This window comes from Erpetoichthys calabaricus, chromosome 2 (assembly GCF_900747795.2).
Source record: "Erpetoichthys calabaricus chromosome 2, fErpCal1.3, whole genome shotgun sequence".
Lineage (NCBI taxonomy): Eukaryota > Metazoa > Chordata > Cladistia > Polypteriformes > Polypteridae > Erpetoichthys > Erpetoichthys calabaricus.
This window is the reverse complement of record NC_041395.2, coordinates 259,862,094-259,888,624: the sequence shown is the minus strand read 5'-3', so window position 1 is coordinate 259,888,624 and position 26,531 is coordinate 259,862,094. Positions and strand designations below refer to the sequence as shown.

General features: G+C 36.1%; 1 protein-coding gene across 2 annotated transcripts in view; it reads left to right on the top strand.

Moving 5' to 3' along the window:
- Nucleotides 1-26,531, top strand: part of prkg1b (protein kinase cGMP-dependent 1b) — a 692,808-nt gene that overhangs the window by 121,393 nt on the left and 544,884 nt on the right. For both annotated transcript variants that reach the window (XM_028795416.2, XM_028795414.2), the window contains exon 2: nt 17,234-17,400. In XM_028795416.2, coding sequence (XP_028651249.1) covers nt 17,234-17,400 — 167 coding nt within the window. The remainder of the gene's footprint in view (nt 1-17,233; nt 17,401-26,531) is intronic.

The window sequence follows — 26,531 nt, the reverse complement described above, 5'->3', positions numbered from 1 at the left end:
CCCGAGGTTTGTTCCTGCCTTGCACCCTGTGTTGGTTGAGATTGGCTCCAGCAGACCCCCGTGACCTTGTGTTAGGATACAGCGGGTTGGACGATGACTGACTGACTGACTATTTTGTTACATTCATCTTTTTAATTAATTAATTCCCTGATGCTGAGTAAGAATTCTTTTATTAAACACTCACCTAATCTGTCTCTTCACCTATGCCAACAGCAACACATGCAAGATAGAGTCCATCACTCATGCACAATAAGAGCAAGACATTTCTACAGTCATGTAAAATAATAGTATATAGGCATTTGAACTGTGGAATTAGATAAAAACAATCAGATACTGGGGGAATATGCAATCCAGGCTCTGTTTTTATTCCAAGGAAATATTAAAATCATTACTCATTACAAAACATTTGGTTACATCATGCAACACAACTTGTGTTTGCATATTATCTCATAACTTCTTTCACATTTTCAACAGTTTTCGATTAAGCAGGTCCACTTGACATGACACGTGACATCACTCTGCAACATTAAAAGTTCTTATTGTCACACAGACTAGTTTAGTTTTCTATGAAGGCTTGATTTTTGCAGTCTCACATGGAAGATACATCACTCATTGCTATAAGAACTTCATGTCCTTAAAGGTGAGCATGCTTGCAGCAATGATGCTACAGTTCTTTCATGGAGAAAAAGCCTCACTGATGCTATAGTCTTTATTCAGCAGATTGGTGTTGACTTCTATTTGGGGAGCTGTTCACAGCAGAAGGCAAAGTACAAGATCTCATATGCTTTTAGGTGCATTTCCATGCCCAAGTGGTGGTACATGCTCAGCAATGGCGTAAAGTAATAAATAAATAAATAAATTAAATAAAAAGGAAATAATAAAGATATTAATACAGTAATGAATCAAAAATAGACTTTCATTAATAATGTACAATTCCATAATTTAACTGCTATTATTCTGTCATTAAAATAAACACACATATGAGGTGTTTTCAGCTTTATCTGTGTTAGTGTGGACTAAGCGCCATTGCTGCCAGTTCTTATTTTACAAGAGCTGAATTGTTGATGCCTAGTGCCTGGCAAAGAGCTTCATGGTAGCTAAGGTTTTTGCAGATGATGTGTCTTTTGGCTTGGGTTAAGCCTAGGTCCATCTTTTGATTTCTCTTTTAAAACAAAGTTACTCTGAGAACTCTGAATAAAATCAATTAAAGTATTGAGAGGCCTGAGGAAATGATGATTAAAGTTTATGTGGTCATTCACATAGAATGACACAAGAAATGTCATCCACATGTATGGTGAATATTAACATTGTTATGATAGCAGCAGGAGTTATGCAGGTACAACAGACTTTTAAATTGCTTAAACAGGAAGTTTGGTTGTTCAGAAGGAGAAACCAAAAGCATAAAGAAAAATCGAAAGCAGTCATCCCCAAAACTTATATTAAAGACAAAAATGGCTGTTAGCCATTTCCCATCTGATGTTAGTTTTTGTTTTTATTCAAGGTTCTTTAATCCAAATTTAAGCAAACTACTGAGTGTGCTGCCATCTTTTATAGGTGAAGTGTGACAAACCACATGATGAGAAACAGGGGTTGTTGCTGCTAACAACAGGGTGGCGCCCATAGCCAACTCACCTATACACCTAATTTCTGTCAATGACCTATATCACCATCTACACAGTTTACTAGCCATGGCAGTGAACCAACGGCCCAGCATCTACCTTTCTCAGAATTATAGCTCAGCTTCCAGTGTTGTTGGTTGTAACATTGATGACTGGTTTTGATGTAAACTTTTAGTGTTTGTGGTTAGTGCTTTGCATTCTACGAACTCGCTTGTTTCATTTTTTTTCTGGTTTTGGACTGGCAAATGTGATGTGTTGTTTATAGAGCTCTAGTTGGAAAAGCCAGTATAATTTAAGTGGCGGCTTAGGGCTTCCTTCTAGTTTGATAGAATTATCACTTAGGAGAACTTTAGGAGTAGATAAAAAGTATTATCCTGTATTAATTTGGATATTGGATATGAAGTTATTATGGGTTGCTGAATTTAATTCTAGTGTACGATTTTCTCTATTAATTTTCATTTAATTATAAAATATTTTTGGACCATTTTGTAATTTTTGCATTCCCTGCCATTTTGGTTTCCCATTGTTTGGGGTAACGCACCAGTTGTTAGGGACATGTCTTTGGAGGTCATGACCTTTAATAATAACACAACGGGATCAAAGGTCGCCTGTTAAAAAAATATTTCCTTATTTGAGCTGTAGATTAAATACCCACGACTCTTTTTGCTTTTGCTAACTTTTATATCTTTGATTCCTGCTATTTTTGACCTTTCACTGTAGTTTTTCAATTATGAATATTATCTCACATTTTGCCTTACACACTTGTTATTAGTACTAGGGTGCTGTACATCTTGCCTGAAGAAGGGGCCTGAGTTGCCTCGAAAGCTTGCATATTGTAATCTTTCTAGTTAGCCAATAAAAGGTGTCATTTTGCTTGGCTTTTCTCTACACTTGTTATTATTATTTTTCCAGTTTTGATCCATGTTTAAGGTTTATGATTATCTTCTGGCTCCTTCTCAAACCTTGTCTGTCCCAAACATAACAAGAACAGTGTTAATGTGGGTAAAAGATATAAGTGTGCATTTTAATATTAGGCTTATAGTAAAGAATTCAAACATTTGAAAATAAAGCATAATTAAAGGTATAAATCATTATAAGCCTCCCAACAAAACTGAAAGCCCCTGAATTCACCTTCCGCTTTGCCATGTTTTGTTCTTAGGAGAACCTAGTTATCTTATTTGTAATTATAATCTAAACTGATGTTATCCTAAATTAACCAATGATAATGGTACATTTCACTGTTAATAATGGTCCAAATAGTTTCCAGCATATTATATGTTCTTTTTTATTGGTAAAAACCTATTTGTAAAACTTTCTTGCTAAACGTAAAGAATATCTAACCATAAGGGCATACACCATGGTTTACAGTTAATTATAAGATGGCTATGGACTAAGTAAAGATAAAATTTATGATACCTCCAAGTTTACCAAAACAACATTTCTGAACTTTGACTCCCTTGGCAAACAGATGTTTAGTTAACCCTTCTTAAGGCTTTGGTAATTCCTGTGGCAGTTTCTTTTGGTCACAAATCCAAAATTTGCTTCACTATTTTTACTTTATTTTTTCTTTGCAAGTTTATTTTGGGGAGTCAGGTCATTTTTTTCAGTTAATATAAGCATTATATTGATCACTTTGTTCCGCACATGTCTGCATCACTCACCTAAATCAGTATTGAAGTATCTAAGGATCCATCACTGTTCATTCAGGCTAAGGTGTAGCCATGCTACATGATACACAAATCTTCCTCTCTAACACAGACAGCTGCTTGTCGGATGCAGTTGTAGCCAACTGTGAAGAGTTAAATGAATTCATCCATCCTTTCATCCACTCAGTTATCAGTAAATCCATTCTTGTGGCCATTTTTTAACATACTTGATAGCACTGGTCTCTGGAATTTGCATGCTGTATCCATGTCTGTACGCATTTCTTCTTACATTACAAAGACCTGCTGTTAGACCAGTTAACAGCTGTAAATTACCCCTGAGTGTGTAATGGTGTTTGAGCTCATTACTGCCATGAGAAAATCCTGCTCCACATGACTATGTGCTTCATGTTGTTATTATAAAATGAAAAAAGAGGTGTGCTTCAAACTTCACCTAAATTCTGGCAGTAGGTACAGTAGCAGTAGATACTGTATCTTATTCCATCTGATTTATTAGCAGGCTTTGTGGGAGCTAGCAGCAGCTTAGACTCCTACGGAGAGAAAAGAGTGTTTAAAGAGTTTCAGGTTTTCAAAAGGGATCAGAAAAAAATAAGTGGATGTTTTCTTAACATTAATGAACATCAATATTGTCATCTCAGGCTAAAATGCAATCTCATTTGTTTCTTTGAGGTCAGAAAATTGGACATTTTAATGATGACAAAATAACAGTGTTATGGTGACAAAGACAATTTTTCATCTGACTGCATACATTGTAGATAAGAGAATTATTAGAGTGCATACCTCGATTATGGTCAGTCTAATTTAAGTTATTAGGCAGCTGGATTTGAAAAGGAGCATATCTATTTAGAGAGCCATTTTACTCACGGGTTCACAGTTTGCCTTAGTAACACCAGAGCAAACCTTGTGCACGTTGAGTTTAGTAACCTGTTTAAGCGCAGTCAAGCAAATATCAAAAATATATGAGGAGCAGCTGACAATGAATAAAGAAATTAATTTCATGACTGTGAGGGTAATTTTATTGTCTTATTCACACTTCTGTTGTCAAAGCTGTCCCTCATGCTGTATGTTTGGAAACTGTAATGAGCTAATTTGGCAAGAAAGCAAAGCAGTATTTATTGCAATTATGTACATGCAATTTGAGTTAATTTCCTACTAGAAACAAATTGCATTTGTTTGTGATATTTTTATGAAGTAACTGAATCGCAGTCTTACACGCGCATAATTTACCAACAACATGATTCTGTTCTTTTAAAATTCTGCCCATACTGTAATCGCCTACACTTTTTCATGTTTCCTAAACACCTTCCTGGTGCAGAATTAAATGTATGTTGTAAGAGAAGAGACAAAACAGCATAAAGGTTTAGGACACCTGAAGGGAATCCCCGTTTAATTGAAGAGGAAATAAAAGCGTTAAACAAATGACACTGAGAGAAAAAACTTTCAAATGTGAGCCTAAATCTTGACTTCTCTAAAATGGCAGATCTTCTGGCTTTGAGGACTTCCGCCAGAAAGAGGCAAGTCCAGGCGGCGGTAAAACCATCAATCTTCCTGTCTGCAGAGGGAGGAGAAGAAGAGACATTAGTACACCGCGCCATCCCCTGGATTGGCAGGTTATTTCCATTACCAGAGGCCTTAAGCTGTTCTCTATATGCACATGTGTGACACTGTCCATCCATTTCAGAGCATTGAGATATATTTTTGTATATTGCAATATACTTTTCAAAATATATAAAATATATTTAGTAATATGTTTTAAAATCCCATGTGTAATATATTGTAAGGTACATTGTATCAGTTATATTACAATTTATTTTAAAAACTGTGTCCTCTGAGGGGTACACTATATATACTATATAAAACTACAACAATATTTTTGTAGAATATAGCTTACAGCTCATGTTTAATATTACAGTAAGGCTGTTAGGAGCCATACAAATGTCTTTCCAACTGTCTTTCTTTTTCTTTGTTGGCTCAAGCCTACTTTAGGTATACAGTGCACCCTCTCTCTACAAGGCAAAAATATTTTCCAGATGTGGCCAGATTTGAACCGGACATCCTTCTTCTTCTTCTAATTTTAATGGTGGTTGATCTCTCAGAGAATGAATCAGCAACTCAAGAAGTATCACCTATTTTGGGTAATACTAAAAAAGAAAAAAAAAAACTTTATATTGACTGCACTCTCCTAGGGGACTCTTCATAATGAATCGTCCCCATCCCAAAGATCCCTTTATTCATAAAATATCTCCTTGATCCTCATAAGGATAAATCCAACCATCTGACAAAAAGTTGTAAGGAAGCTGGAACCTATCCCAGCAAGCATTGGCCACAAGGCAGGAACATGCTCTGGGCATGGGACCAGCCCTTCACAGTGTGAAAACACACACACTCACACACAGATATCAGTGGCCAATTTATTATCATTAGTCCATCTAACCTTCATGTCTTTCGACTGTGGGAGAAAGTTGGAGTACCTGAAGGAAACCACATGGACATAGGGATATGTGGATGAATACATTTCTTACAAATACCTTAAATACCGCCAAATGTGTCATGCTTATTAGTCTTAAACAAAGGATCATTCGGACCAAAGTGTACAAGACATAAGCATGTAATAATTATTTAACTGATTATCTTTCTTCTTGTCCAAGCTTTTTATCGTGTTCCAGAGGTAATGCGTCCAGAAGTGCCGATCCTTGCATATTGGGTTAGAGACCTCACAGGGCATGTCTCCTTACCTGCTTTTTCTCTGACTTTCCTAGGTATGGTCAATTATCAGTTTTAGTTTGAGAAAAAGAGAACATGCTTTCAGATTAGAGCTCCTCTCCCCAACCATTGGGCGTTGTAGTTTACTTGTCCTCGTGACATATACTATAAAATACTATTTATGATAAGCTGTAAGATTGCTTTTAGAGTAATGTATACTGTATATATCAGAATATTAAAACATCAGAACAATCTAGGGCCATTCAGCCCAACAAAGCTTGCCAGTGTTATCCACTTAATTCTTCTATAAAAACATAAAGTCTAGTTTTGAATGTCCCTAAAGTCCAACTGTCTACTTGGTAGCTTATTCCAGGTGTTTATGGTTCTCTGTAAGAAAAACTTTCTAATGTTTGTGCGAAATTTACCCTTAACAAGTTTCCAACTGTGTCCCTGTGTTCTTGATGAACTCATTTTAAAATAACAGTCTCGATCCACTGTACTAATTCCCTTCATAATTTTAAACACTTTGATCATGTCACCTCTTAATCTTCTTTTGAAAAGGCTCAGCTCTTTCAATCTTTCTTCAGAATTCATCCCCTGTAGCCCTGGAATGAGCCTAGTTGCTCTTCTCTTTTCTAGCACTGCTATGTCCTCTACTTCTTTACTTGTGAAGATCTCAGAAAATACAAGTTTAAAGTGTCTGCTATGTATCTTTAATTCCCCTTTACTATTTCTGATGCAATTTACCTCCTCCTTAACTGTTTTTTTACTACTAAAATACTGAAAGAATCTCTTAGGATCATCTTGCACCTTGACTGCTATATTCCTCTACAACTATCTTTTAGCTCCCTAATATTATACTTAATGGTTGACCCCATGTTCTTATACACCCTTTGATTCACATTGGAGTTATTAGTCTTATATGGCTAATACAGCTGTTTTTTCCTTTGCAGCTTCTTTTTTAACCCACTCCAGAGTATTTTTAAATTTCCTATTAAGTGTAAATTTAGGTATGTACCTGTCCTGCTTTACATGTAAAACATTTTTAAACCTGTTCCACTGCTCCTCAAAAAGCTTATTCCAGTTTATTCTCCTTAGACTTTGCCACATCTGCTCAAAATTAGCTCTACCAAAGTTAAACCTAACAGTTTTAGTATTTGCATCTACACGCTTACAAACAGTGAGAATTGTATTATATTATGGATACTTGACCTTAGGTTTCAATCCTCTGTACACCCTCAATTTTATCCTGATTATTAGAAAATGCTAAATATAGACAGGCTTCACCCCCATTGATGCTTTAACATGCTGTATTAAAAACAGTCATTGATTACTTCTATAAGAACTCCTGCTCTTGTGCTCCACCATTTGCAGTTAATATCTGGATAGTTACAGTCCCCCATAACTATAATATCCCCCTGTAAACTTGTCTTTTTAATATTACTAAAAAGACGTGTGTTGAAATTACTGTCTGCATTGGGTGGTCTATAACACACTACTAAAATAAGACCTCTTTCCCTAATATTTTCCAGGCGAAGTCACATATCCTCACTAAGGTGGGGTTCATCGTCCAGCTGAAGAGGACTTGCGTTTAAATTCTGCTTGACATAAACAGCAACCCCACTTCCTTTTCTGTTCCATCTATCCTTCCTAAAAATGTGTATCCCTCTAAGTTATACTCATTTCCATCTTTGTTTATTTAGCCAGGTTTCTGTTATTGCTATAATATCATAATTATGCTCTGGTACGTACAACTCCAATAAATATATTGCCATATAATATTTTAAATTATTTACCTTTGTATATTCCAGTTTAAAAATAATCCTATGACTTATACTGGTAATAGAAATATCTTTCATAGGTGGAGCATATTTTGCTTTGCACCCTGGTGTAAATCAGACGATGATATGGCACTAATTATAAGCCTGACCCTAGAGTCTCCAGCCTGAAAAGTTCTGTCATTAGCAGAGTACTCACGTTGTGATTTGTAATTAGATGTGGATGATTTGAAATATCTACTCCAAAGCTTCTCTTCAACATTTTGTCCAGTAAGTTGTATCCTCCAGTCTTGTTATGCAACCTATGTAAATGATAGGAACAAGATAAACAAGTGTTTTTTGATGTAAGGAAAGTGTTGTACTTTATTAAATTAACAAATAATCTGCTTTGTTGATAATTGGTTTCATTTCATGCAGATGTATGTCTACATTAACAGCATTCTCAACCAGAGGTGTAAAATACCTTATGAACAGATGTTAGATAGAAATTTTCAAGGAATATTTAAAAAGCTATTAAATAATATGAAAAAATTAATAGCTCCCTGAATGAACATGTATGCACAGATATATGCAATTAGGAGATGTAATCTCAAAATTAAATATAAATGTTAATGGTTCTGCTTTACTGAGTACTAATTTGAGCACATAGGAACATGTAAAAGGTGATTTCATATTGAAAAATGAAGTAAGAAAATACAATTTTGGCTTTACTTGTTCTTTTTTAGCCAAAAGCTTGTTGAAACAGCCACCTGCTTGAACTACCTGGACTACATCCATGCTACTACATTTTTGTTTAAAAATACAGATATTAGTTTCTATTTTCACCCTTTGTGCACACTACTCCAGCATTTTTCACTCCCAAAATGGAGATTTTTGAAAATCCTCTCTAGAGCTGTATATTTTTGAGCTCAGTGTTGCAGTGTGGATAGGGAAAACAAAGGGTTTTGAAAAAGCAGACTCTAATCCCACTCTGATTGGTTTGAGCCCATTACTTTGCCCTTCCCTGATTGGCTGCTGCTCATTCCATTTTCTCAGCTGCTTTGCTTGTCTTATACTTGTGAGTTACTTTCAACAGCACTTTCACCTCATTTTCAGTCCAAACAAACCAATCTGTTTTTTTTTTTTGGTTTCTGTATTCACATTTTCTGTTCTCTGTGTATAAACGCTAGCTACAATTGAATGTCTAGAATAGAAGACACTTCCCCGTGCTGTTTCCGGCGATGCATGCATGCACAGTGTAGCCATCATATGCATTTTTGGTCATTTAAGTGTGAAAATGCTAGCATGGATGGGGGGATAATTTTCATTTAAAAACATAGCTTTTAAATGTAAACGTAGTAGTGTGTTACAGAGATTGCATATCTCATTCACCGTATATTTGGAAATATATTTGTTAAAATATATGGTGAGAAAAAAATATTTAATTACATTTTAAATATAAATTTGCACTAAATATATTTTACATTTATTGAAATATATGTCCATATACTCCATATACACTCCTTATACACTTGCTCCTTCACCTATCCACTGGATTTTCTGGACCCTTTATTTGTGTTGCAGGATTGCAGAGCGATTGAACCTGTCGTGATACCATCAGGCACTAGGCAGGCCTCCAGTCACTCTCTCACACATCCACACTCACTCATTGTATAGTAGCCTGGGAACTGAAAGTGTTCATTTCTGGGAGGCAGAAAACCTAAGAGAATTCTGGTAGAAACTCCACAAAGATTGTTACTGGACTGGGAATCAAGCCAGTGAATCTGTAAAGGCTACCATGCCATCTGGATAAAATGCAAATCAGAATCATATTATGTATATGGATATTTAACTTTTTAAATCTCCTCATCTCATTGAAGCCTCACAATTTGCCCTGTCTCCTGAGTACATTGTTTCAGTAGCCTAAGTTGAAATGGCTGTATCTTTCCTCACCTCATCAAAGTGTCTACTAGAGTTAAATTATGTCTCAGATGTGTCCATATGGTGCCACTGTTATTAAGTTTAATCTGTGATTTCTGACTCTATAAGGCTCCATTCAATAAAGAGGCAATGTTTACTCCCAAGTAAAATCCTGGCTGATGTATATTTTTTAGCAAAATAAATTAAAGCTATTATTTGTGGTATGTAAACATTCGTCTGTAGAATAACGAACAAAACACAATTCATCTCAAACATTTTGAGAATTCCTTTATCATTTTAATTTATTTTTCTCCATTTTCGACTGGCCCATGAAAGGTCTTTTCAAGTTGCATGCATTTGGCTTTTATTTCCCCAGGGATGTTGTTTATAATGTTTTCACATCTCTTGGTCTCCAGGAACATTGCTTTATTTTCCCAGCAACATTGTTACTTCTGCGTTGCTGAAATTATCAAGAAGGTCTGTTTTTTTTTTTTTTAAAGGAGAGCACCTATAATATCCGGGGCTAAGAGCAGAGCTAATATCATTTTAGAAAGATGAATCCAACCAGCTAATGCTTTTCTTTTTATTATTGTAATAAAATAATGGTTATAATGGTAATGAGTCATAGAGCACTGTGTTTTGGTCATTTTAGCTTGCCATTATCGTGAAAGACTATGAATGGAAACTGTGATCTTTTTATTGCACATTGCCAATAAAACAAACTTAGCTGAAGAAACTGACAGATGCTGCCTATGATGATTTGAGATTTGATGGATTAATGATTGATTGGTGAGCTCTTTCCTGCTCTTGTGAAGATCTGTGTGTTATTGTGCAGATGTCTGTATGTGGGGTAAGATTTTATGTTTTTTATGACAGTTTCGTGTGGACAATGAAGTACAAGTAATTAATATGTGTTTAACCAGACCTTCATCCAGAATATTAAAAATTGCATATTTATATATGCTGCCAAGACTTTTAATTCAGCAGGTTCCAGTTTGCCTTAAAATCATTGTACTACCTAATTTTAATCTTTAGTTTTAAGCTTCCGTTTAGCAGATCTTTTTAACATGTGTCATCAGTTTTAATTCTAAATTTTTATCATGTACTATATCATTTTTCACACTTAATCATAATTTTTGACAGATGTTTCAATTTTATGAAATGGCTTAGTGATAGAATTGAAGACACTGTGCAGTTGATGGTACTTTAATCAAACAGTTTAATTAATACATAGCTTTTGAATTGAATTGAATATTTGCTTTATTAAATGGATTGGTATTTGTGCCTAAAGGAAATCTATATTCTTAGAGAACTGCATCAATATTCTGCACCCAAAACTTTTCCAGGATAGGACATTCCACCACAGGACAATACTACTACTACTACTACTACTGCTACTACTACCACTACTATGCTTATTTATATTATTTATTAATAAATACTAAAAGAGGAAGAATAGTAAAAATATTTAAAAATATAATTTAATTTCCCTGCACTGGTTCAATTCAAAATCACTGGTTAAACTTAACTGCACATTTTCACACAATGAATACAAATTGTACGAAATAACTTGTGGTAATGGATGGTTCCCCTTAGTGATCCAGTGTTGTTTGAACACTGAAAGTCTTCATCTAACACTATGGAATATTCAATTAATTAACTCTGGAGACTGCATTTAGTTGCGATATGCATACTGTATATTAAATAGCATACGTAGATATACAGTACAATCACACTTTTGAGTTTCAGACTTTTCGGGGGCATCCAAATAGGGTGTCTCCCACAAGTATTTCTCATTTTGGTGAATATACAGAAACTCTGCTGTTAGTAAGAGTAGCAAGTAGTTCTGGGAACTGAACCCAACTTCCTGGAGCTGTGAGGCAGCAGTTCATCTAATGTTCTCTTCTCTATAGTGAATTACAGATCACAGCAATTTAATGATTTGAATGTATTCTGTACTGAATAATTCTCTTTTAATAAGTCTTACAAGGTAATCTCCAAGTCTAATAAGATTAATTTCTGTCATTAGTTACAGTGTTGACCTCTAAATAGTGTTTATTTGCAATTTTATTATAATATGCAAATTTATTATTCAGGAATGCTTAAACATTCACATTGGTTCTGTAGGTGGCATAGTGTTGCCTGATGTATAATGGTCAGTTTGAATGCTAGTAGTACTGTACTGTAGTACTGTAGTAGTACTGTTAGTAAAGCGCCTAAAAGAAGTGGCATTTCAGATGGCTGCATAACACTGATATGATAACAGCTTCTCTGTGCAGCTGGTGTAGACACCATTTACGGTTGCAGCTATGCAATATAGCCGGGGTTCTTAACCTTTTACTTGGTATACCATACCCAGTGTTTCGAAGTAACATACCAACAATGTTTTTTAGTCTTAAATTGTTAAGTACTAAACCCTTAAGAGGTAAAATAAAAGGTGATATTTCTTTACCCAACAATATCAAATCATTGTCAAGGTACTACAAATATTTTTTGCGTATGTGTGTCTTTTAAGTGCACTCAATATTTTTTTAATTAACTGCTTTTAATTTATAAATAGATAGATAGATAGATAGATACTTTATTAATCCCAATGGGAAATTCAAATAACTAGCTGTCTACCATGGCTCCGCCAACATAACAGTGAAACAGGACAAACTATAAAAACATTAAAAAAAATGTAATTCTGGCCAAGCAGAAAGTAGATGCGCTCCACCGTCAAAGGTTGGCACTGTATCTGATCGTGTTCACCTCTGACGGGAGAGTGTCGCCCCGCGGGGGCCGTGATATTGGCAATCAGCAGATACCCTCTAAAAAACACATGTAGCTCTGATCTCTCTCTCTCTCTCTCTCTCTCTCTCTCTCTCTTTCTCAAATAAGTCAAACGTTACTCCTTGACTATCTGTAGATGACAATGTCCGTTGAACAAACAGGTATTGCTAGCTGAGCAGAGGCAAGGTATGCATCAACACGTGGTGAGAGGTAGAGCGACTCGAACTGAGGCTGGCGCACGAGTGAGGAGGGCCAGCCTCGCTGCTCCTCAGCCCATAGCCGCAATCTCAGATTTGCGCAAATTAATCGGTAACACAAGCGAACTGTGATACTTGGCACGATGAGAGAAGTCGCAAAATCACCGGAATGTTCAAGCAAATTATAGAAAAAAACTCGATCTAAATCGTGGAAAGTGGACAGACATACAGACAGATGTTGGATTTTGAATATAGATAGATAGATAGATAGATAGATAGATAGATAGATAGATAGATAGATAGATAGATAGATAGATAGATAGTGTGGCTGGATACGAAATGAAAATTAGAAAGCCTAAAAGTTCTGAAATGTAAATTTTTGTTAGTTAAATGTGTGGCTGAAGCAGGGGATTTCACTCAGGGTCACAACAAATATGGGAGTTTTTTATTGTTTTTGGGGGATTTTAGCATTGGGTCTATACATAATGATATGATCGTTATGGACTGATTTATCTTTCCATTTGCACACACTTAATTGATATTTAATGAAAAATATTGATTTTCCTTAACTGAAGAATAAACACTGCCTAAAAGTAATATTAAAAATTCAAATATTACAGTACTATGTCATTGTCATGTGAATTAGTGATTACCATAATAAATCAGCATATTGTCATTTACACAAACTATTTAAAACCACTTTAATCACAGCACAGTTTTCTTATTAGGTTTGTGATATTTGTTATTTTGAGTTTACATCAGTACATGGGGGAGTGGGTGGATGGAGGGACACGCAACTGCAGCCATGTTCATTAAAATTAGACAATGTCCATGAAGCATCCATTTGTTTATGTGTGCTGTTTATGGTATTGTATTAAAAAGCGATTAAAAAGCGATGATCTGCCAATCATTTCAACTTCCTAATTCAAATGTGCAAAATTACAAATTGAAGCTACTGCAATTGACAGCTGATTGGTTATATTGTCTCTGACTCCAAAACCCTTGGGTGGGAGGGCTCTCACAGGCTCTAAGATTCACTCTTACTTGATTAAGCTCAGTGCCAATGACTGGAGCCATACTTCAAGCATTCAAACTCTTGTGCCAAAAATAATTATGCTTTCTGTTACAAAGCTGCAGTAATATTGTAATATTGTAATATTCAAATAACTCAAAACAGACTAAGAGCAGCCTCTTCTGTATTACATGTTTTTCTGTTTTATCTGTGTTGCATTCCATCTTTTACATCAATATATAGGCATTTATCGTATTTCTATAATCCTAATGTTCATTCGATGAATTGTATCATTCTTTTCCTTCAAACGAGTGTGCTTCAGTTACCCAGATATTTTCTAGTGTCCAGGTTTTTGGCCAAACACTGAAAAATGTGACGGAGCTACATAGGTAGGAGATAAAAATGTTATTGAAAAAGAAGAGACAAAAGATGAAAAAACTGAAAAACCAAACCCAAAACACTTCACAAGAGTCACTGTCAAAAAGAGAAATAAAGGGATCGAATAACCAGAGTACTACTACACAAAACACATGCAAAGAGTTGTTCTACAACCGTGGACAACCTGGAGATGCACAATGCTGACCTTATAATGAAATCCTAAATAACATTATGTAAATAAAAACAAGACATGAAAAAAATATTAGATGGCAAAAAAACAAAAACAAAAATGATGACAGTATCATACATGGAAGAACGTTAAATGCAAAAAATGTAATAAAGAACAATGAAGAAGGGGAAAAATTAGCACTGGTGGCCCCCATCTACAGAGAAAGGTAAGATAAAACAGGAGCTTTATTAAAATAGCTCATTAATTATTGTCATTGCTACAAGCAGGGTTAATAATTAAGTGATGGATTAATACTCTCCACCAAATTATTTATATAATATTTATGAATACTTACACAAATAACGAGTTTTGGATTGTTTCCTAAAATATAGTTGCATATATATAGAAAATATCCACATAAAAATGGTTTTACATCCAAAAGCAGACTACTGTACAGAACTCGCTTTAACACTCACTTTAGAAGGGTGACCTCCCAATTTCCATCAGTATGTCTAGTAAACTAATTTTTACAAAAATTCACTTTCTTTGTTATATCATAAACATCAACATTCTCAGATTAAATGTGTGCATTGTTTATATTTTATACCCAGTAAACGCTGTGATTTGGAAGCAGCCATTGACCTATAATGACATATCTCTTCTTTAAGTGGCGGTGGCTCTCTGCTCATGTTTTGGAATTGTCCTCTGGTGGCTTTTTTAAGGTTGTTTCTAACTCTCTTTCCTCAGTCATCTGTTTTCAAGTTCCCTTCTCACCCCATAGATTTTTTTCTGCTAGACCTCTGTGTTCTTTTCTTCACTTCTGTACTGTGGAGAGTCTTTTCCTTGAAGAAAATTGCCTCTAAATTGGCATTGGCCTTTCATTGGAATGTCCCATACTCCCATTTTCTCTGAAATTTTCTGGAAGCCATCTTTCTACAGCTTGGTATTTCTTTAGCTCTCAATGTGATGGATTTAAAGGACATCCAGTCTACTATTAAGAACTGGGCATTTCTCCACTGTGCTGGTGGTAAACTGGGTGGCCAGTGGTTGCTGATGTGGAGACCTTGAAATCCTTTTTGGCTTTATCTATTAACCTTTCATTTTTTGGCCTGGTGGTTGGACTGCTGTCCTCTCCCATGGCTGTTCCAGTGCTACCCTTATTTATCTTTTTCTTTAGTACTAGGGTGTTGTACCATGTTGAATGTAGTGAGAAGTCAAGCAAAATGACACCTTTTATTGGCTAACCAAAAAAGATTACAATTTGCACGCTTTCGAGGCAATAAAAGGTGTCATTTTGCTTCACTTGTCTTTTTCTTAGAATTTTCTTAACTGGGTTGGGGATAGGCTGGCAGGGTAGATATATTTTTTTATGAATGTCTCTAAAGCTAGCTGCAATTGTTCATTGATTGTCCTTGTTAATTCAACAAATATTTGACCATAAAATAATGGTTCATACTTGTTACATTTTCTTAATAAATATATTCTATCTCCATTGTTTTGAGCACATTTTCAATGGTACTATATACATGTAAGGCAATTCAGTGGGCATTCCTGATGCTTGCTAGTCATCCGGTTTAACCCCTTGTAGACGACTGTCATGAAATCGCTTCAAACCACTTCCGGCCTGAATGCAGCCGAGGTGGCATATGTATCCCGCCAAAACCGGTTGATACATATTCTATACGTACCAAGGATCGTATTAGAAGCGCTGGTCATGCCATCTAGCAGTCCTAGTGGAAACAAGATCCACCTGATGGAAGCAAAGTGTTGGTGTGGCCATGCGCATGGATTTTGTCTGCTAATTTTGAGAAATTGTCCAAAGTTGAAGTAAGTTATGCCAAGATAAAAATACATACCTGCTTATTGTTTGCTTGTGTGCTATATTCAGATTAACAATCTCCACTTAATTTAGCATCTGCTTGACAGCAAAAACTCAAATAATTTCTTTTTTTATATAATTGTAAATAAATTTAGGCAACAAGGGGTTAAATTTCTGTTCTCTGATTTGGGATACTTGTGCATTCTTCCTTATTGTTCACAAGCAATATTAGTAGCCTTGACGTGAAACATACAGTATCATTTTTCTACACTAAGAATTGAAACCCAATACTGTTCTCAAAAACACATAGAGAAGAGGTCTTTTTTATCAGCGACACTAACAACATAAACACACACTAATTCTTTTGGAATAGCTCTGTAAACTCAGATGAATAAGAAGTTTTCATTCTGACTTTTTAATTGCTCTGGACTCATTTTACTGCAATATCTCATTTTGATGAATTGCACTGTGGTGAACCAGGAACTTGAGATCTCTAGTTAAGAAGCAAGGGCTTTGCAGCATGAGCTTAAAGGAGAGCTCCATCTGTCAGCCATGCAGAGCCCATCTCTGAACACTGTGAGCAATGCATTTCAAGGGGACATCAACTGATCTCTTGTATTGGCCCTCACCTGTCTTTCACACTGCGTCACAACTACACCTTTATACCCACAACCCCATGATCGCAGCAGCCTTATACTTTTGGGTTGATTACTTAGCAGAACAACAACAAACACTCCACAAAAGTGCTGTGTCATTGATAAAGAAAAAGACACCCTGGAAAAGACAGTAATTATAACAGCCAGTGTTTTAGAGTAGGAAGGTATTGATGATATTAATGGCTTGATATACCTCAGATGTTTGTTGCCATTCCTGCTTTATAGGAAAGTGTCCTCTTTAGTCAGAAAGATTTAAAGTCTTATGTGTTTGTTTTGGTTAATTAAGAAAAATATAGTCAAACTTTTCTGGCATTAGTGTGTCCCATTTATGTATGCTATATAGTGCACACCATACACATATACAAAAGGGATGTGTAAATGCAAATTTGTTACTGATGGGTAGTTTATGGCTGCCGGGTCACTCTCAGTTAACAGTTGTATATCCAAAGCAATGGGGTGGGCTTGGCAATTCCAAATGGGCATGAATTTCTTTTATTTTGTCTTCTTTTTTCAAGCTGTGTCTGCAACAAAAAGTAATCGTGAATTTTATTTGTTTTAATTTTTTAGATCCAAGGAACTAATAAAAGAAGCAATCCTGGATAATGATTTCATGAAAAATCTTGAGCTGTCTCAGATCCAAGAAATAGTGGATTGTATGTATCCAGTAGAATATGGAAAAGACAGCTGCATCATTAAAGAGGGTGACGTTGGCTCCCTGGTATATGTCATGGAAGGTACAGTATGCACTCCTCTAAGATGTATGATGAGCCATAATATTAAGAAAGATCATACCTAGACAATGATAGTATTATTAATATTTTATGCATAAGAGAAAACTCATCCATCCATAAATTATCTAACCTGCTATATCCTAACTACAGGGTCACGGGGGTCTGCTGGAGCCAATCCCAGCCAACACAGGGCACAAGGCAGGAAACAAACCCCGGGCTTGGCGCCAGCCCACCGCGAGGCACACACACACACACACACACCCACAAACCAAGCACACACTAGGGACAATTTAGAATCGCCAATGCACCTAACCTGCATGTCTTTGGACTGTGGGAGGAAACCAAAGCACCTGGAGGAAACCCACGCAGACACAGGGAGAACATGCATACTCCACGCAGTGAAGAACTTGGGAAGCGAACTCAGGTCAAGAAAACTCATGTTATTGTCATTGTTATGGTACGGAGCATTTTAAACATCAGATCTTCACACAGATTCAAATCAGATTAGGATTTATTTATAATAATCTATTGAAATTTAAGTTTTAGACTAATGTTTTTTTTTTTTGCACTATAAATTTCCAGTAACTGTATATATTGAACCAGTCTTTGTTGAAAGATTTTATCTTGTGAATTTAGGATGGACCTAAATTTCATCCCACTTGCTGCCAGTATGGAGTATGCAAATCCTCCCTGTTGTTTGCTTGAGGTTTTCTCTGGTAGCAGCAATGTTGGAGCCAGAAGGTGACGGATTTGGCTATGGCTTTGGCAAAATAGTTCTGTGGGAGAAGAAGAAAAAAAAAAAAAAAAACTAAGGACAAAGGGCACACTCCAGGCCAAATTTTAATTTCAGTATTAAATATATTTATTGTTTGTACAGTACATTTAAACTAAACATATTTTGCTGCAAAATGTGTGAAAAAACACTTACTACATTTAATTCTGCTAAGTGGATGTCACTATGGCCCTCCAGGGCCAACTTTGACCACCCTTGATCTAGCAGAAACGCACACACTGCAGTTTGATCGGAGCTCGTTACTGGCTTACAGCCCTAAACTGGACTACCTTTCTTAACAAAGCAGACAAATGGGTAACTGAATTTAATAACTAGTCCAGTTGTTATAGACTGCACACATTTAACTTTTAACTTGAGAAAAAATACAACATGGCACCAAATTAATGTGTTTTAATCTTTGTTAGAAAATGAGATTGCCTTAAAGAACTTACTGCTCATCTATTTGTGCATCTCGTATTTGATGTTTGAAATTAGACTTTGCTTATCCATCCGCCAGTTTTCTGAATGCAGTGTTCCTGCTCAGGGTTGTGCTAAGCTACAGCAAATCCTAAAATACATTTAGTGTAACGTAGCAGCTGACTTTGAGTGGGATGCCAGTTGATCTCTGAGTATACTTGCAGACGTGTCCTTGTTCACTCACATTAGGCCAATCTGGCTTTAAGTCCCTTTAATAACAGAAGTAATTCCCTTCCAAACAGAGTGAGAATGTGTAAGCTCCACAGAGATGCTAATAAAATGGGTTCAGCCTCTGCGATGCGGAAACATTTGTTTATCACTTTCATCTGTTTACTGGAATATAATGAACAAAGACCTGGATAAAGAGAAAGGGATTATGAGTGGTTTCTTCTCTTCCTGTTGAGATTTGTGTAGGTGGAGGCCACACACTGCTGACAAAAATGTAATTAAATACAACTAAGCTCCTCCTAACAAAGAAATGTTATAGCATTTTTTTTTAATTTAATGAATTCTGTCCTTTTTACAATAACTTTGAAATCGACAGTGCACGTGGTTCCTCTTGAAGTGTGCTCCATAGCAGCTGTTAGCTGCTGAAAATGTATTTTTATTGTAAGGAACGGAAGAAAACGCTTTGATGTAGTTAGATACTGCAGTCTCCTGGACATCAGAAACATAGCCATTACCGTTGTAAAGGGGTATCAAAGAAATATTAATTGACTTAAGGTTGTTTTATCAAAAGAATAGAGTGAGTGAGACAAACAGTTTAATAAACAACTGTATTTTTGTCTAACATGATTTGATTAAAGTGGATAGAAATTGGTTACTGTGATCTACAGTACAGTACATGAATAATAAAGCGGTGTGTAGATCTGACATGCTCACTGCATGCTCTGTAGGGTACCTCCTGGTTTCTGCAATTCATGTAAGTAAGCTGCACAATGAAACAAAAACAAGTGTACAGTTTATTTTTGGTCTTATTCATATTGATGTACAGCATATACCCTCACCTTTCTCTTTGTCATCCTTTTTGATATTAATAACTGCATTATTACCATCAATTTTTATTTTGTTTATTATTTCTAGCTTTATTTTGATGACATCATTTCATTAATATTTGGTATGTTTATTTCTTCATGGGCACTGCTGTTTTTGTTTGTTTGATTAAAAAGGGCGCCATTATTTTAGAGTTTTGCATTGCTATGTTCCTCAGTATTTTCTAGGCATGTGATACAAGTTTCATTGTGACCTTATTATAAAAGGTGGCCATGCACTATACAGCAGCTGAACTTCACAATACCTTGTCGGAAAAACATTAAAATGTTTCTGACATTGAATTTAGCGCAATTTCATAAACTTGACCTCTACTGTTGGTGTATTTTAACATTGGCTTTTAAAACTTCTGTTTAGTAAGAAATGTACAATTTATCACTTTTGGTTAAATTTCTGTGACTGTAAGGATTTGTATGGGAAATGCAAATGGTCATGGTAATTACGGAATATAAATATGCCCATTGTCACGTAGACTTAAATGCAAGAGACAAAAGATGATTCTTTATGTTAGACTTGAAAGAGCTTAATAAACAGGCCTAGGGATAGACTTCCAGAAATTAGGAGCCGCAGTTCAAAGTAAGTGCTCACAAACAGTTGCCAAACAGGTCTTTGCATCTCTTGAGTATGTTAGTGTCGGAGTTTCTTAGTTATCTGTGGATACAAATAATGATGAATCTTGCGTGTTTAAAATGACAGTCTTAAAGATCAGAAAGAGAGTTTTGAATATGAGTCCAAAAATTGTGTGTCTGTTGTTATTATGCTTTTAGCATCGGGTGTTTTAGAGAGACCACTGTCTTGGGTTCAGATCGTTGTTGTGTAGTTCTAACTAGAGCCAAACTTGGTGAGCAATGAGGTATAATTTTCTTGTGTGGGGCCTTGAGCTTAATCAGTGGCATGTGAGCCTATACTTATGGAGGAATATCTTGGACAAAATGAAGTAAATGAATATGCAAATAAATAAATGCATTGTGAAATGTGACAATAAATTGAAAATATCAAAATATTTGAGATTCTCTTGCTCATTTCTTGATGCATTCTTTTAATTTTTCTTCATTTATTTATTTCAGTGACACTGCACACAATAAGAAATATGTGTTGAAATGAAACCTGTCGCTTTCACCTATCAGAGTTAATAGAGTGGGATCTAGTGCTGGTTTTTGGTCAGTGTATCATCTGTAGGGTTGATTTAGAACTTCAGCCATCAAGTGCCACATTTCCAGCAGATTCTTCAAATGTAGACTCCTGAGAAGAGCGTCTTGAATTAAAGTAGCTGCATTGTGCAGTAATTCTGGCAACTTTATTTCTTGCATTCACAGTCACAACTTTCAGGAATCCTGTGGCTCAATTGCTTTAAACTGCAGCTACTAGAGAAGGCTCACTTAGAATTACTCAAGCCATTCAATAAGCTCTTGTATGCTGATGGATGAAAGCGAGTATTCATTTCAAGTCATATTTCATGGTACGTGCTGTATCAGTGAAATGAGCAAATAAATATGTATATAAAGCAATAAGCAAAAAGGTAAATATATTTTGTAAAACTTTTAATTATTTATGTTCATGTAACATTTTGTTATTATTTATTTATTGTTACATTTCACAATATCTTTATTTATTCATCTGTCTATGCTATCTCCATATCATATATGCTGATATTATCAAACAGTGAAACTGGATGAGGTTCCCTCATTGAGCATTCGTTTTAAATTCAACGCCATATAACAGGCATTGCTGACTGTGGTTGCCAATGGTTTTTATATATTTCCATTTCATTGGATTGCGTCGGAGCATGAAGCTAAGATGTCTAACTTGAGTTTCTTTTGTAACCATTCAGTGACCTCGCAAACTACTTGACATTCGCAGGACTGCACCAGTTCCCTCATCAAAAGAGACTACACGTTACCTTGGGGTGTTCTGTGTGGCTGTGAGTTGTGTATACCAGAATAGTTATGACCATTATTTGTGCATGGTTTGAGTGATACAGCTGAGAGCTGAGGTTGTAAGTGGAATGTGGAGAACATTCCTGTTTTCCCATTTTATAGAGAAAATATTTAGTATGTGTGTTTGGTGTCTTTGAGCACAGGAGAGGTCTGTAGGTTGAAATACTGATGTTGGTGTGATTTAATTTTCTGTTAGAGTCCACTTATGTAATAATGCCCAGGCATTCTGCTAAGTGCATCTAATTTGTTTATCAATTTGGGCTGTTTACCGCCTGTTGGGAGGATATTTTCATTTGCACTTAACAATTGTATGAAATGTGAAAAGCTGGTGAAATATTCACTCTTATCAACTTGCTGATTAAGATATCATACTGTACTACAGCAGTAAAGTCAGTCCTGGACTTTTCTTTTTAACTTGCTCTAAAAATTGTAGTGGCATCAAATAATTTTTGTTAATGTCGGACTGTATCAAATATTGAACATAATGTATCAGATAAAAATGGGTTTAAAAATTATCAGTGTAGGGTACTATGGGAAGATTATTTCTGATATGTTATAATGACACAATAAATGTATCCCATTAAATGTGTGGTTTGTTGGGCATAATGTTGGCCGTATGGTTATTTGTTTTTTTGTTTGTCCAGCTGCAAAAAGTAACGATAGGAAAGACTTGTCTTACACTGCAGTCTGCTGCTGCTTTGCAGATTAAGATGTCAGTAAAGAGGTTAATTCATTTAGTTTAAACACGATGAAAGCAAAACTAATTATTCTGAGTGTCATGGCAGCAGTATACCCTATTTCTGTTTATAAAAAAATTTACCAAAATAACACAAAAGGGGTTTGTTTCCTGCCTTGCGCCCTGTGTTGGCTGGGATTGGCTCCAGCGGACTCCCGTGACCCTGTAGTTAGGATATAGCAGGTTGGATAATGGATGGATGAATGGAGTTCAAAGTTTATGCTGCTTTTATTAGATTTACTCCAGAAACTAAGCCAATTGGCAAAGGCCAGAAATGTTTAGGAAAACACCTCATTTAAACAGTCTGTGTTCATCTAAGTCATCATTTTTTCAAACATTAGACTTAATTTAAATTTAACAACAATATGCAGAATGAATATGAGGAAGTAATATATATTGATGTGAGTTTTGGTATGACTGTTTCATATCAGTTTTTGATGTTTATCAATCTCCTAGCAGATCTGTTTGAGTTGTGGGCAGCCAAACCGTGCAACATTGCATTTGTTATGGATCTGTTTTGGGAACATTGCTGGAAGTGCTTGTGTGGCCATCATTTACCACCTGACACTGCTTTAGTGAAGCACACATTTTATTCACCATCGTCTACTAGGTTTTTAGGCATTGATGCAAATGTAAATGAGCAGGCCTGCACTTTCTAAAAGAAACATTTTGGGAAAAAAGTGTTTTTTTGTTTGCAGTCATTCTTTATACAGAAAATGTATGGAAAGAGCTTTTTAATTTTGTTGATAAGAGTGTTTTTGTGCACTGAAGAGTATGATATGTTTTGAGTAGAGAAGCTGACATTTCTCCAAACTTACAGTAGTTAATTTAATAGTCCGTATTATGAAGCTGGATCTTGATAAAATGAGGTAGTCATCAATGGATATCAAGCAGAAAAGGACTGGAAAAGAACATGCATTTCCTTTGAGGAAAGCAATCATTACTAAAAAAAACTGTCTATAGGAAAAATGGTTAGCAGTAGGCACGTCACCATTTGTTTCCTACAGTTTAAATGGCTAAATTAAATCAGGGCTGGAACTTTACTTTCATTGCTGCTGGTCACTTCAACGCAGCAGAAAGGAAATGTGCTTTGATAAGAGGAGTCTGGGGATTTTTAAATTACGGATATTCTAAGAAGGGAAAAGAAAACTGGATACATGTGGAAAAAATATATAAAAGACTTGGTTTCAAATTTCAATGATTCAAGAAGTAATTTTTTTTTTGTAGAAAGAAATATCTTTAAAGATCACAGATAAAATATTTTTTCTGTATATTAAGTCTAAGGACTGGCAGAAGTTTTTAAAGACTTCAAATTAAACTTTTCAACCCCTTGACATTTGATTAATTAAGGCTCCTCCAGGCAGTGTATGCTGGTATTTGAAAGGACTTTGCTGCAAACACCTCATTTCATGGAACAAAATTACCATTTTAGTAAAGGAAGTGATTTAGAAGCGAAAACTGTATTCAATTTCTTTTTCTTTTTTTAAAGGGATGGAGCCGTGGTAATCATTCTGCCTGACATTACCTTTCTCTTTTAGCAGTTAACAGCTCGATCGAGGCTTCTCCAAAGCTTTTTCGCTCTTTGAATCTCTGCTTTTGTATTCCATTCTTTTAAGTCCCAACTAAGCCTTGCAGCTCTGCTCTGTACGTGTGTTTTAAAGCCACAGTGTTTCCTTCAGCAAATGGTACTGACGCTTGAATATATTTTGGTATAATTCATATGCTGGGCTTGTATGTAATTCCTTCTGGTGTAAGGTCTTATTAAACATTTCACCATCAAGCAGAAAACAGCCTAATAATAAGTCAAGAGCAAATGGAAGAATCATCAGCTGCAAGAACGAATTCTTCAGTGTGAAATTATAGCTGGAATTGCACATTAGTTAGAGCCACTCAATGAAACAACTGCATATAAATTCAAAGATTTCTCGAAGCACAGCTTGACACCACAAGTAACTTCACATAATATATGAGGATACCCCGTAGTAATGGACATTACAGATTTTAAAAATGTATTTGCTCACATTTATAGCAGCCATTTCTTATGAAATGACCTGTTCAAGTTACATGTTTGGACTTTATTTCTGGTATATAAAAATACATTATTTCCCAAACTAAAGTGCATTTAATTTGACTTTTTTGACACTGATAACAAAAATAACTCTTTAGTGTCAAAGTGAAAACAGATCTCTGCAAAGTGGTCTTAATTAATTGTAAATATAAATTGATGATAAAAGTTTTGACCTCTTTAATGACACTCCTGAATCCTCAGTGGTGCAGTTAATTGGCTCTGGAAGTCACACAAATAGTTCAATAGAGATCATCTGTCTGCATTTTCAGTGCACCTTATCTTGAAGGTGCAACTTGTGGTGAGTCAGTATCATGGCACACTCTACAAGTGAAGATTAAAAAAAACTACAAAACTACTCCATGAAAAGGTGATTGAAAAGTACAATGGACACTTGAAAATATCCAAGTCACTGAATCTCCCTTGGAGTGCAGTAAAATTAACCATTAAAAAATAGAAAGAGTGTGGCACAGCTGTAAATCTGCCTAGAGCAGGCTGTCCACAACAGCCGAGTGGTCGCAAAGAAGAATACTAGTGAATGGAGTCACCAAAAGAACTATGAGAACTCTGAGACAGTTACAAGCTACAGTGGAGAAGACTGGAAAGACTATGCATGCAACAAATGTTGTCCAGGTGCTTCACCAGTCGCAGCTTTATGGGAAAGTGGCAAAGAGAAAGCCACTGTTAGAAAAATGGCACATTACTTCTTGTCTAGTGTTTGCCAGAAGGCACATGGGGACTCTAAAGTCAGCAAGAAGAAGGCTCTGTGGTGTGATGAGACCAAACCTGAGCTTTTCTGATGAAACCAAACTTGAACTGTTTGAGCCAGTTTCTGTGATGGTTGCCAAGACATGGCGCCCACTCATGCTAAGACATGGGGGCCTAAATTTGGTCATCCTGAAAGTCATAATGCGTGACATCACTATCACAGCACTATTTAACCTGGCAATGCACTGGGGAAGTTTGTCCAAGATTGTGAATAACTCTTTAAACTGTGGGGTGTAATTTTCTAAAATGTTTAAGGTTAAAAATTCTTGCTATTTGGAATGACTATGTATTCCTTATTTACTTTAAAAATTTTATGTCTGGTTTAAGTATACATTTTAATTGCTTTTGACTCTGCTAGTTTTTACTAATGTTTCTCCTGGTCCCTTTATCAAATGCCATAGTAGCCTACCATTAAATTGTACTGTGGCAAAACATTAACAAGCCATATAATTAAATAATAAGTTTGTTATTGCCAAGGACTGGCTTCTAATTAAACAGCCACATTTAAACAAAACGTCGATGCCACTGCAGCCCTCTAAGGCTGAACATGAGCACCCCCTGCTCTAAGCTGTCGTCATATATGTGAGTGTAGGTGTGTACATGTGTGTGCCCTGGGATGGATGGGTACTTCATTCCATGCTGAATCCTGTCTTGCACCAACTGCCATTATTGTAGGATCCAGCCATTGTGATTCTGTCCAGGACTGATAAGCATGATTTTTTGTCTTTTCTCACATTTTTCGAACCTAGTTCTTCCAAAATATAATTATGATGAGCTGGAGTCTGTGCCAGTAGCAGGGCTCCAACAAGGATGATACATCAGTCCATTAGAAGGTGCCCACACTCACTTAAACTGGGACAAAGATGCTTTGCCAAACACTCTATGCTGTGCAACTTTGGGATAAAAAATTAAAATCCACAAAAACACAGAAGGGTGAGACAGACAAACAGAGAGAATGTGTTATCTCCATACAGGCAGCAGGATCCTGAACCTGTCAGGCAACGGTGAAGCAACTGCTGCATGATGCCACCAGATGATTTCATTCTATCTTAAAAATTTAAGTTTTTGTAGTTTTATATTGGCGGCACGGAGGCGCAGTGGGTAGCGCTGCTGCCTCGCAGTTGGGAGACCTGGGGAGCCGGGTTTGCTTCCCGGGTCCTCCCTGCGTGGAGTTTGCATGTTCTCCCCGTGTCTGCGTGGGTTTCCTCCGGGCGCTCCGGTTTCCTCCCACAGTCCAAAGACATGCAGGTTAGGTGGATTGGTGATTCTGAATTGGCCCTAGTGTGTGCTTGGTGTGTGGTGTGTTTGTGTGTGTCCTGCGCTGGGTTG